This window comes from Sinocyclocheilus anshuiensis, unplaced genomic scaffold (genome assembly GCF_001515605.1).
Source record: "Sinocyclocheilus anshuiensis isolate Anshui unplaced genomic scaffold, SAMN03320099.WGS_v1.1 scaffold1857, whole genome shotgun sequence".
NCBI lineage: Eukaryota > Metazoa > Chordata > Actinopteri > Cypriniformes > Cyprinidae > Sinocyclocheilus > Sinocyclocheilus anshuiensis.
In genome coordinates, this window is record NW_015540280.1 from 346,687 (window position 1) to 358,128 (window position 11,442).

The 11,442-nt window shown below is 36.1% G+C and overlaps 1 protein-coding gene across 1 annotated transcript in view; it reads right to left on the minus strand.

Annotated features, from left to right (window-relative positions):
* Positions 1-1,409: 1,409 nt before the first annotated feature.
* The window catches only part of LOC107687297 (geranylgeranyl transferase type-2 subunit alpha-like), a 16,032-nt gene continuing 5,999 nt past the window's right edge, over positions 1,410-11,442 (minus strand). The window contains exons 10-17 of the mRNA XM_016484577.1: positions 10,551-10,656; positions 10,359-10,410; positions 8,095-8,183; positions 7,891-7,979; positions 7,609-7,725; positions 3,184-3,286; positions 2,722-2,832; positions 1,410-2,243 (exon numbers count right to left, since the gene is read on the minus strand). Coding sequence (XP_016340063.1) covers positions 2,095-2,243; positions 2,722-2,832; positions 3,184-3,286; positions 7,609-7,725; positions 7,891-7,979; positions 8,095-8,183; positions 10,359-10,410; positions 10,551-10,656 — 816 coding nt within the window. The 3' untranslated portion in view covers positions 1,410-2,094. The remainder of the gene's footprint in view (positions 2,244-2,721; positions 2,833-3,183; positions 3,287-7,608; positions 7,726-7,890; positions 7,980-8,094; positions 8,184-10,358; positions 10,411-10,550; positions 10,657-11,442) is intronic.

The following is an 11,442-nucleotide window of genomic DNA, read 5'->3' on the forward strand; positions in this document are numbered from 1 at the left end:
AACCTTCACTGTAATTACTGCTCAACAAACATACCTGTTTTATAATGCTTTAAAATAATTGCTAAACATGTATGCATTAAATGTAATTTGCCTTTTGTAGTCATAAACACCACAACTATCAATTATTTTCTTCAAATGTGAACACTTACGCTTACAATGGACAGACACATCCGTCTAGATAAACAATTAAAAGCAGCAGAGTGGAACACAAAAACACTTTCAGTAAGAAACAGCCCTAAAACTAGACTAGAAATTATCATAATGTGGCTATGCTTCTTGCCTCCATCTACTCCTGCTTACTTGCTATTATTCAGATTATTGTGAGCTATAGCCTGTCTTTTCAAGATATCTTTTTTTAATTTCTAAGTTATAAATAATGGTATATCTACTTTTTACTTTTGAACTTAGATTATATGTATATCTATATATACAGTTGTGCTCATAAGTGTACATACCCCTTGCAGAATATGCAACTATGCTAATAATTGTAACAAAATAACAGAGCTCATGAAAATTGCATGTTATGTTTTATTTAGTACTGTCCTGAATAAGCTATTTCACATAATAGATGTTGATATATATACTCCACAAGACAAAATAATAACTGAATTTATAAAAATTACCCTGTTCAAAAGTTTCAAATCTTAATTACTGTTTCTCTGTTTTGTGATAGTTGTTCATGAGTCTTGCGTTGGTCCTGAGCAGTTCAACTGCCTGCTGTTCTTCAGAAAAATCCCCGGCTCCTGCACATTCTTTGGTTTTCCAGCATCTTCTGCATATTTGAACCATTTCCAAAAGTGACTGTATGATTTTTTGAGATCCATCTTTTCTTCTTTAACCTCTGAAGGGCAGCACTAAAAAAAGAAAAGATATTTAGGCAAAATAAGAAAAAGGTACACATCTCCATTCTGTTCAAAAGTTTTCACGCTCTTAATGCATGGTTTTTCCCTCCAAAAAAAAGTGAGCATTTGAACCATCTAAGATTCAAGGGTACGTAAACTTTTGAACAGGGTAATTTTTATAAATTCAATTATTATTTTGTCTTGTGGAGTATACTGTATATACAGTGGGTAAAAAAAGTATTGAACAGGTCACCATTTTTCCCAGTAAATATGTTTCTAAAGGTGCTGTTGACGAAATTTTCACCAGATGTCGGTAACAACCCAAGTAATCCATCCATACAAATAAAACAAAACAAATAAGTAAAGAAATTAAGTTATGTGGAATTAAGTTAAATGGAATGACACTTTTTTGCAATTTTCATGAGCTCTTATTTTGTTAAAATTAACATATTTGCATATTCTGCAAGGGGTGTGTAAACTTATGAGCACAACTGTATATTAGAAGATCCCACAGACTAACATTACAGAAGAAGGTCCCCATAGAAACCAGTTAGACAGAGACATAGGGAAGAAACATGTTTCTTTATTGACATGGAGACTCATACCTGCAGCTTTCACACCACAAATGCTTGACTTTTGCAGAGCTAAAAAAAAAAAAGTCTAATTCATACAGTACAAGAAACTCATAGCCGAATATTTGCATCTTCACTGATACATTGCAAGAACAACATCTCTGCCCAAAACAGGACCCTCAGGACTTCAAGAGCTAAAAGCAGACGTGGCAAAACATATCTCTCTCTATCAGCATGCAGTGTGGAGTTTGTATAGGTCAATCTTTATTTGAAATGTGAACCGTCATTTATCACACAAACACAAACATACAGACAAGATGCTGAATGTTTTTAAAGGCACAGTTGAGCCAAAAATAAAATAAAAAAAAAAAGTCTTTCCAAACCTGTTTTTTTCTTTTTTTGACAGTTAAGCACATCTAATAACAGCACTGAAAATATTCCCCTCTTATTTCATTTGCATTACATTAGGACTGTTATTGCATGGAAACGAGCAGCATGAACATTCATCAAAATATCATTCAGCCTACCAAAATACAGATAAATGACTGACGTTTTATTTTTGGATGAACTATCCCTTTAGGTCCAGTACATGAGGTACAGTTTAGAAATGGTTAGTGAGCTCTAATTAGCCTCTACTGCATTACACACACACACACACACAGAGCAGCTAATGCTGCACATCAAAGGGACAGAGCAGTAACCAGTGGCAGGAGCTGGCTCAGCTCAGCCTCTATGTTGGCAGTTTTGTGGACAGGGTTTCCACACAGGTCCAGTCTGGTCAGTTTGGTGCAGGACGCCAATGATTCAAGATCAGACAGCTTACAGATTTCTAAAAGATGCGTTAAGAAAATATTTTTTTATGGTTCAGAGTACCACACTAACATTCAGACAAGACATACTGAGATACAGTGCATTACAGATTCTGCTAAAAGAGACATAAAAATATATTATGTACACATGGGAAACATATTTCGGTAACTTCTTATGCTGCCTTTTCAGATTTGTTGACCCTCCATAATCCTACATAATCTGTAGCTGTTTATTAATGAAGAATACTGAATCCTTGAAACATGGTCAAACCAGGCACTGGCTCTGACACCAGAAAAGGAGTTTCTTATAAAACAATTTCGGTAACTTCTTATGCTGCCTTTTCAGATTTGTTGACCCTGAAATAATCCTACATAATCTGTAGCTGTTTATTAATGAAGAATACTGAATCCTTGAAACATGGTCAAACCAGGCACTGGCTCTGACACCAGAAAAGGAGTTTCTTATAAAACATTTGGATTTTTTGGAGAAAAGGATACGGTTGTTCCTCAGAGAAACTTCCTCTAGTTTAGGCAGATGATACAGTCCTTCCAGACTTTCAATAGCATTATCATCGGCCTCCAGCACCTGTGTGTGTTGACAGAGGCATTAAACCACAACAGTGTGATCATTCAAAAGAAAGACTGAGTGACAGGGAAGGGAAGAGTGGGAATGGAAAGAGAAGGCAAGGAATGGAATGGTAAGGGTAGGGGTATGGGTATGGGAAGGGTAAGGGTAAGGGGTAGGGTATGGGTAAGGTAGGGAAGGTAAGGGTAAGAGGTAGGGTATGGGTATGGGTAGGGAAGGGTATGGGTAAGGTAGGGAAGGTAAGGGGTAGGGTATGGGTATGGGTAAGGGGAGGGTATGGGTATGGGTAAGGTAGGGAAGGTAAGGGTAAGGGGTAGGGTATGGGTATGGGTAAGGTAGGGAAGGTAAGGGGTAGGGTATGGGTATGGGTAAGGGGAGGATAGGGAAGGGTATGGGTAAGGTAGGGAAGGTAAGGGTAAGGGGTAGGGTATGGGTCACCAAGAGAAGTTGATCAAGGTGACACAGGGTCGTTAGGTTCTGTGTTAGGAGCGAGAGAAAGACAAAGAAAGAAGTTAATCTTTCGTTTCAAGCACTGTAACATTGACTGAAAAGAATGGAAGATTTTCTGGAGAAGGATGAGGCCACCACACTTCAAAAAACCTCAAGAGAAACTCACTAGAAACTGAGTGGCTGTTTGAATGCAAGAAAACAAGTAAAGCATGAATGAGGGATTGGTGTAATACCGGTAATAAAGATTGTAAGATGAATTCCTGTTGTCATCTGTAGTTTGATAAGCAGGGTGTAAATGCTGTTGTCACTACACTGACAGAAACAAGGAAGAGATGTGTGTTTATACAGTGACTAAATCCAGAACACCAGTATGGGTGTTTCTATAATATCATATTGAATATAATTAAATCTATTTCTTAATCAATTTTCTAAATCCTTTAATAGGCACACCCAGAAAAAGATGCATTAATTATTTGTAGTTTGTCATTCCTTGTATAGAAGAGAACTGATGCCACATTGAAATTCAATCATTACAAAGCAACAACAACATGATACAATACACCCACAACAAAACTTTTTAATAAATTCACCAAAAATTATGACAATGAAAATGGATATAAATTGCACTTTTTTAAACACATAAGAATGTTTTAATTGTATACAGTGGGTACGGAAATTACCATTCAGCTTTTTGTTATTTTGATATTACATCATAAAGTATGCTTGTGAAAAGATTCACATCCTATGCCAGATTTCATTGCTGCTTACATCATAAAATGATGCAAAGAGTTTTAACTACAGTTTAGACTACTGTGATAACCAATTATTTTTGTGCTTAACATTTAATACTCAAATGGTTATGATGACTAAATGAGTGAAGTACAACATTTTTTTAACAGGATTTCACATTTAAAACATGCTCTATTAAATGGCTGAAATCCCTGTCAAAGATTTCGAGAGTCAAACAACTATTATGTCTCACGTGCCGATGCTTGAGCAAGACTACTGTACATTACTCATGTTTCTGTCATCACATTCATGTGTCAAATCAGTTTCTACACAGGTGAAGACATTTAAACAATGCTGTCACACTCATTACACAAGAACAGGAAGACATTAACTTTTTAAAACATCCTGACGATATATGAAAAATGTCTGAAAAAATGTACAGTAAGTTTAGACATTTAGGTTGGAGTTATTTAAAATTAATAAATACAATGTCAGATATTTACAATTTTGGTTAAATTCATACATATTAAATAGGGCAAGATTATTGGCATAAACTAAATATTACACTGTATGTGTGTGTATTATATATATACATATATATAAATCTATAGACCAATTCAGAGTAGACGTCACAGTTACGTCACTTGCAGCTGCGCGCACATAGTGGTTGCAGAAAAACACTGGGAACAAGTGGAGGTAAATGGGTAAAATCCATGGAATAAAAGAAAAACTTTATAACTCGACTTAACTCAAAAATAGTGAGTTTGTGAAATCGGAGGGAAAAAAGCCAGAAGAGCCGAAGGGAAAAGAGAGAATGACGAGGTGTTTATCCTTATTAGAATTGTGAGATATAATCTCAGAATTGCGAGAATAAAGTCAGAGTTTTGAAATATTTACCTTTTTTAAATTCTTTTATTCCATGGCTCAATAGACTGCCGCTTGAAAACCGTCATTTTCTGCCTCCAGATAAGCTCCGCCCACAAAAAACGTCATCCCTGTTTCGGATCTGTAAGACTATCGCACTCTCTAACGTCAATTTCGTTGAATAACAGTGCTTATCGCTGGGTGACAAGCTCTTGTAATATGCAGAGAACATTTTGAAAATGACATCTAATCAATATAATTTATAATCTTTTTAAAACTAACTATTTTGTACCCTATCCGTGAAATTCTCTAGCCGTAAAGGCTATCTCTCCTGGGTTTTCTGCAACCATGATGCGCGCGCATCCTGAATGTTTACAAACCTATAATTGGTCTATAAAACCTTAAATAAACTGAAATAAATTGAAAAAAAGTGGTTACAGAACTAACTAAAATGAAAATATTTATTTTTAGTTACCATTTGTATAAAGGTGATTATACACGGGGCAACTTTTTGAGCAATGTTACCGTCAACGGGCAACGAGGTGACAGGGCTCTAGACTCATTCTTCTCACTGGTCGCTCTTTTGCGACTTTCGCAACTTTCTCATTTGGTCACACTCACACGAGCACATGGTTTGGTCCAATTTTTATTTTTTTTTTGCTACAACATGGGATTAATCAATGCATGCTGAACTTTTATCATAGTTTATATGTCTTTGGTCTAGAGCAGTTCTTGTTAATAATATCTGACAAATGTCGACATTTTGCTTTTTTCACTGCTTTCTGATATTTAAATAGAGAGTCCTTTAAAATCTCAAAAGAAACATGAAGCCTGTCCTTTTTCCACTTGCGTTCTGCTCTTCTACAACATTGTCTGAGAGAAGGAACAGTCTCATCAATCCAGGGTTCAGAGCGGGTTTTAGACTGGAGAGTCCTTAAAGGGGCCACAGCATTTAAAACATTAGAACAGGTGGAGTTAAACCTGAAGAGGAGTTCCTCGACGCTAACATCACAGGAAAAATCGACAATAGACGGCATCACTTCATGGAAAATTGATTAAAAAAATAAAATAAAAAAAGAGTCTTTTGTAGTATGAGTAGACAACTTCTTTTTAAAGAAAATAACAAATGAAAAAATATATAATCTTAATCTATGACAGACAGCCGCAGCAGAGAGAAGAGTTTCCATGAACTTGAATTTAGCGACTTAAATATTCATCTATACTTCACATTAAACTGTGGAACGGCTATAGTGCACGAGAACTTTATGGTGCTTTATAATGTTTTTTTTTTTTGCCTTTCGTGGGGCTTAACAACACAATAGTATAAGTAGAATATCGGATTTGGATCGGTCTCATCTGACCGATACGGCAGAAAATACAAGTATCGGAGCCGATACCGATACTGAGTATTGGATCGGTGCATCTCTACTTGTAATGCCTCTTTGGCGCTGACTTTGTATCTCCAGCAGCTACAGCAGGAAAACAGTAATGGCGGTCTGCTGCTTCTCACTCAGGGCTGTGTTTATGTTAATAGGGCAGAGACTGTCACAAATGGGCGTGACTTTTTCCCTACGATGACGTATATGTAGGGAGATTCTGAAATCGCTTGTTCAGAGCACTGTTTATGATTTAATGGGATTATATATAAAATGAGTGGGTGGAATTTTACCATTATAGGCTGGTTGTTTTCACACACTGCAGCCACACAACTGTGTCCAAACACCTTATAAAAGTGATTTTTGCATAATAGGTCCCTTTAATATGCATGATATGGAGGCAAGATGAAAAGAAAATACCATCTAAACTTTTCTAAAACAGTCAGTTCCACTCAGAGATACACTCATATACACCCCCACCACCAACTGTATTGGGATTCGTTTAACATCTCAACTGAAAACAAAATAATTATAACTAAATAAAACAATTAAACACTAATGGCTCGTTTCCACTGAGCGGTACGGTTCGGTACAGTACAGTACGGTACGCAATTATGTCCGTTTCCACTGTCAGAAGTTGTGAATGGTACCAAAATAGCGAACCATACCATACCACTTTTTTAGGGTACCTAGCACAGCAAAGGGTACCAAAAGGGTGGAGCTAAACTCACCACAGAACACTGATTGGTTGACTAGAATCATCACTTTTGCGTGGTACCAGGGGATAAAGCGTTCTTCACTCATTCCGCTTTGCTGTCCATGAGTGTTGGGCTTATTTACATCAGAGTGCGCAAACACAAAAAAATATAACCGTGTATTTTATAATTTTCACACAGACAATAGCCGTTTCTCAATATGCATTCTTGTGGACTTGTGAAACGTCATTGCCCAAAAATCCGCTTAATTTTCTAAATATTACCGTTATTGTGTCATGAAATGTAGTTTTAAGGGTTTTTCAGGCGAGAATGTAATTGTTTAAAACTCAAATCTGCGGTTTATTTATAAAGACAGCGCCTATTTGAAAATTTGCTATGCCGATTTCAGAGCTCCAGGCGATCAGCGGGCGCTCAGTGCTCATGTATCCGCCAAGAGCAGCCTTAGCTCGGCTAGTCCTTCTGACATTTGCCACTGGCTCTGATGTCTTTGTAGTGATTAAACATGGCCCTGCACCACGCCTATCAAGAAGGGTACTATTGGCAGTGGAACCGCAAGCCTGATCAGGGTTACCCATACCGAATCGTACTGTACCGTACTGCTCAGTGGAAACGAGCCATAAATTTAATTCTAAAAAACTGTCAGACCAGAGTTGGGCTCTCTTACCTTATTTGACAGGCTAAACACTCGCACCTCTGCATACTCCATTTTCAGAATGGTGTTTTCAATCAGAAACTTGCTGCACAGGTCACTGTAGTAGGTAGAGCGCATCGGGTCCACTTCCTGTGAGAGAGAGAGATAGAAAAAGGCCAATTAAACTGCCTTCTTTTAAGTGGTGTTTACAAAGCCAAACATCACTATTACTACATTGCTCATACTGAGGAGTTAGTGATTTGATATTGATTTCTATTATGGATTTTCATTGAGGTTGTGATAGTATTTTCTCACTTTAAGGGTTTGAAAATGTGCCAGTGTCTCTTTCTCATGGCCTAGAGGATCCAGAGCTCTCATGAGGAGTATGATTGTAAGCAGACACCCTGAAACACACACACACGTTTATTTTGCCAAAGATAAGGCAGCAAATTCAAATGCAATGTGAAGTATGCATGTACAAAACACACACCCAAAGAAAACACACTGACACACACTTACATTTGTTCTGCGGTTCGAGCTCTAGCAGCTGATTGCAGGACTGAAGCTCTGCCTGTAACACTGAACTCTTCTCAACCGACAGCTCACTCCTGCCACACACACACACACACAATATAAGAAGTCAGTTATTCGCACAGAACTTAGATAATGTATGTACAAAATGTATGAGATATACACACACACACACACACACACAAGCAATTGATCTATGTTCTGGTAATAACTTAGTCAACACAATCAAACACTAGTAAGACATTACTCTCCTCATCACAAGACCTCTTTGACACATGAAACAATTGTGTTGCAAATAACTGGCATAAATCTGATAAGTGATTATTTTACTTGTTGATGTCAGTGACAGTTAAAAGTGTAATACACACATCCACACCTTAAGAAGTCAATTACTCACAAAGAACTTGGATACTGTATGTACAAAATGTATGATATATATATATATATATATATATATATGGGTAGTTTTAATCAAAATTATTTTTGATTAAATACCGTTATTTTTTTTTATGTACACCGTTGACATTATAACAGTTTCATTCTAACCTCAACCAAAACCCTGCCCTCTAAAGATATGTGAGCAAACCTGAATCTGTACAATGATTGACAGGCAGGGGGTGGGACACCACCCTGACAGCTGTTTACAGAGAACTGGGCTGTGATATCTCAGGACACCTATATCAGTGATATCTGTCAGGTAGGGAGGTTATTTCTGCTTTTTCAAAAACAAATCACCTGCAGTAACTTTAATTATGAAAGTTCAACAAACATTTCATTCATGAGTGAAACATGAATGTGGACAACGGAGCAGTGCAGCAGCAACACTTTACATATTACACATGTTTGATAAAGTCCATTAAGAGGGAGACATTTTTTATAATATTCTGTTTTTGCAGATTTGCAGTTCAGTGTTTGGTTTTTCTGTGTCTTGAGAAAAAAATAATGTTTGAGTGTTTAATTAAAACTTGATGACATTCCGAAGCATTTCTTTGCAACGTTTTAATGTATCAAAATTAATTTGCTATGATTTAATATTACATTTTAATATTCAATGTATTGTTTGCATAAAATATTTGAATTTTACATATGTGACCCTGGACCACAAAACCAATCATAAGGGTCAATTTTTTTAAATTGAGATTTACATTTTTTATATATTGAGATTTATATTTTACTGAATAGATAAGCCTTCCATTGATGTATGGTTTGTTAGGAATAGAACAATATTTGGTCGAGATACAACTATTTGAAAATCTGGAATCTGAGGGTGCAAAAAAATCTAAATATTGAGAAAATCATCTTTAAAGTTGTCCAAATGAAGTTCTTAGCGATGCATATTACTAATCAAAAATTAAGTTTTGATATATTTACAGTAGGAAATTTACAAAATATCTTCTTAATATCCTAATGATTTTTGACATAAAAGAAAAATCAATAATTTTGACCCATACAATGTATCGTTGGCTATTGCTACAAATATACCCCAGCGACTTAAGACTGCTTTTGTGCTCCAGGGTCACATATAGCTTTTATGACGCGTTACTTTATTGCTTCAGGTTATGACACATTGTTGGATTCAAAAAGACTTATTTTTTTTGAATTTTATATTTTAATTTATTTAAAAGTTTGAGGTCTATAATTTTTTAAATATTTTTTATGCATTTATTTAATAAAAAATACAGTAAAAATAGTAATATTGCACAATATTATTACAATAACCATTTTCTAATGTTAATATATTTTAAAATGTATTATCCAGTCTTCAGTGTCACACGATCCTTCAGAAATCATTCTAATATACTGATTCGCTGCTCAAGAAACATTTCTGATTATTATCAATGTTGAAAACAGTTGTGCTGCTTCACATTTTTGTGGAAACTGTGATTTATTTTTCAGGATTCTTCAAAAACAAAGTTCAGAATGCTCAAAAGTATTTATTTGAAAGAAATCTTTTGTAGCATCGTAAATGTCTGCTGTCACTTTTGATCAATTGAATGCATCTTTACTAAATAAAAGTTCCCAAACTTTAAAATGGTGGTGTATTAATTAGGCTAAGACTGATGGACAGGTGTTCGTTTCCAATAAAATGCAATGTTTATTGCATATATGCACAGTATTCATCTTAAGAATCAAGCTCATCTTCAAATTTTAGAGATGAATGGTTTAGTTATTGTGACAAAGTAGTAAAAAAATAAAACAATTTAACAGTCTCTTAGCATGAACACACATACATTACAGACACACAGCAGTACCTGAAGAGCTCCTGATCGGTGGCAGAGTCTCTGCACCAGCTTTCAGCTGAGCCTAAAACATGACAGAGACGTTTACACTTGCTCTCTCTGCCCATCTTCATCCATCTCTATTCAACAAATACAAAATCCTCCTCCTCAGCTGTATTTCCCTGCAAACACTCCACCACCTGCACATGTCAGTGTGATGCTCACCTGTGTAGAGAGCACAGTCTCTGTGTGTGTGTTTCTCTGTCCAGTGGACGGTCAGGTTGTGTTCATTACTTATATCACTGACGGAGCCGGGAGGAAGATCACACAGCTGACAGAGACAGTTAAAGATCTGTGTGTGAGTGTATGGATAAATAAGACTATAGATCAATTGCTTTAAAATGAAAGGAAGAGCTCATTATATTAAAAAGCATCTGAAACATTCTGATAAATGTCTTCTTTTGTCATACAGGTTAAAAGGAATAGTCCGCCCAAAATGAAAATGTGCTCATCCTCAGGCCATCCAAGATGTAGATGAGTTTGTTTCTTCATCAGATTTGGAGAAATGTAGCACTGCATCACTTGTTCAGCAATGGATGCTCTGCAGTGAATGGGTGCCGTCAGAATGAGAGTCTAAACAGCTGATAAAAACATCACAATAATCCACACCTCTCCAGTCCATCAGTTAATGTCTTGTGAAGAGAAAAGCTGCCTGTTTTTAAGAAATGAATCAGTCATTATGGCATTTTAAACTTCAAACTGTTGTTCCCATTGCTAAAATACAAGTCCATAATCCACACTATTGATTTCTCCAGTGAAAATGTCATCTTGTCTAAAACAGGAGAGAAATATGCACAGATCAATCACTGTTTACCAGTCAAAAGAGTCCAAAACAGTTCTAAACAAATATAAGGACAGATTTTGTTGTGAGAGGAAAACAGGAGATTGACTTTTTCACTGGAGGAAGCGTTATTACGGATTATGGACTTAAAATGTCTTTGTTAAAATGCCTTAATGATGGATGTGTTTGTTACAAACATGCAGCTTTTGGCTTTACAAGACATTAATTGATGGACTGGAGTGGTGTGGATTACTTGTGGATTATTGTGATGTTTTT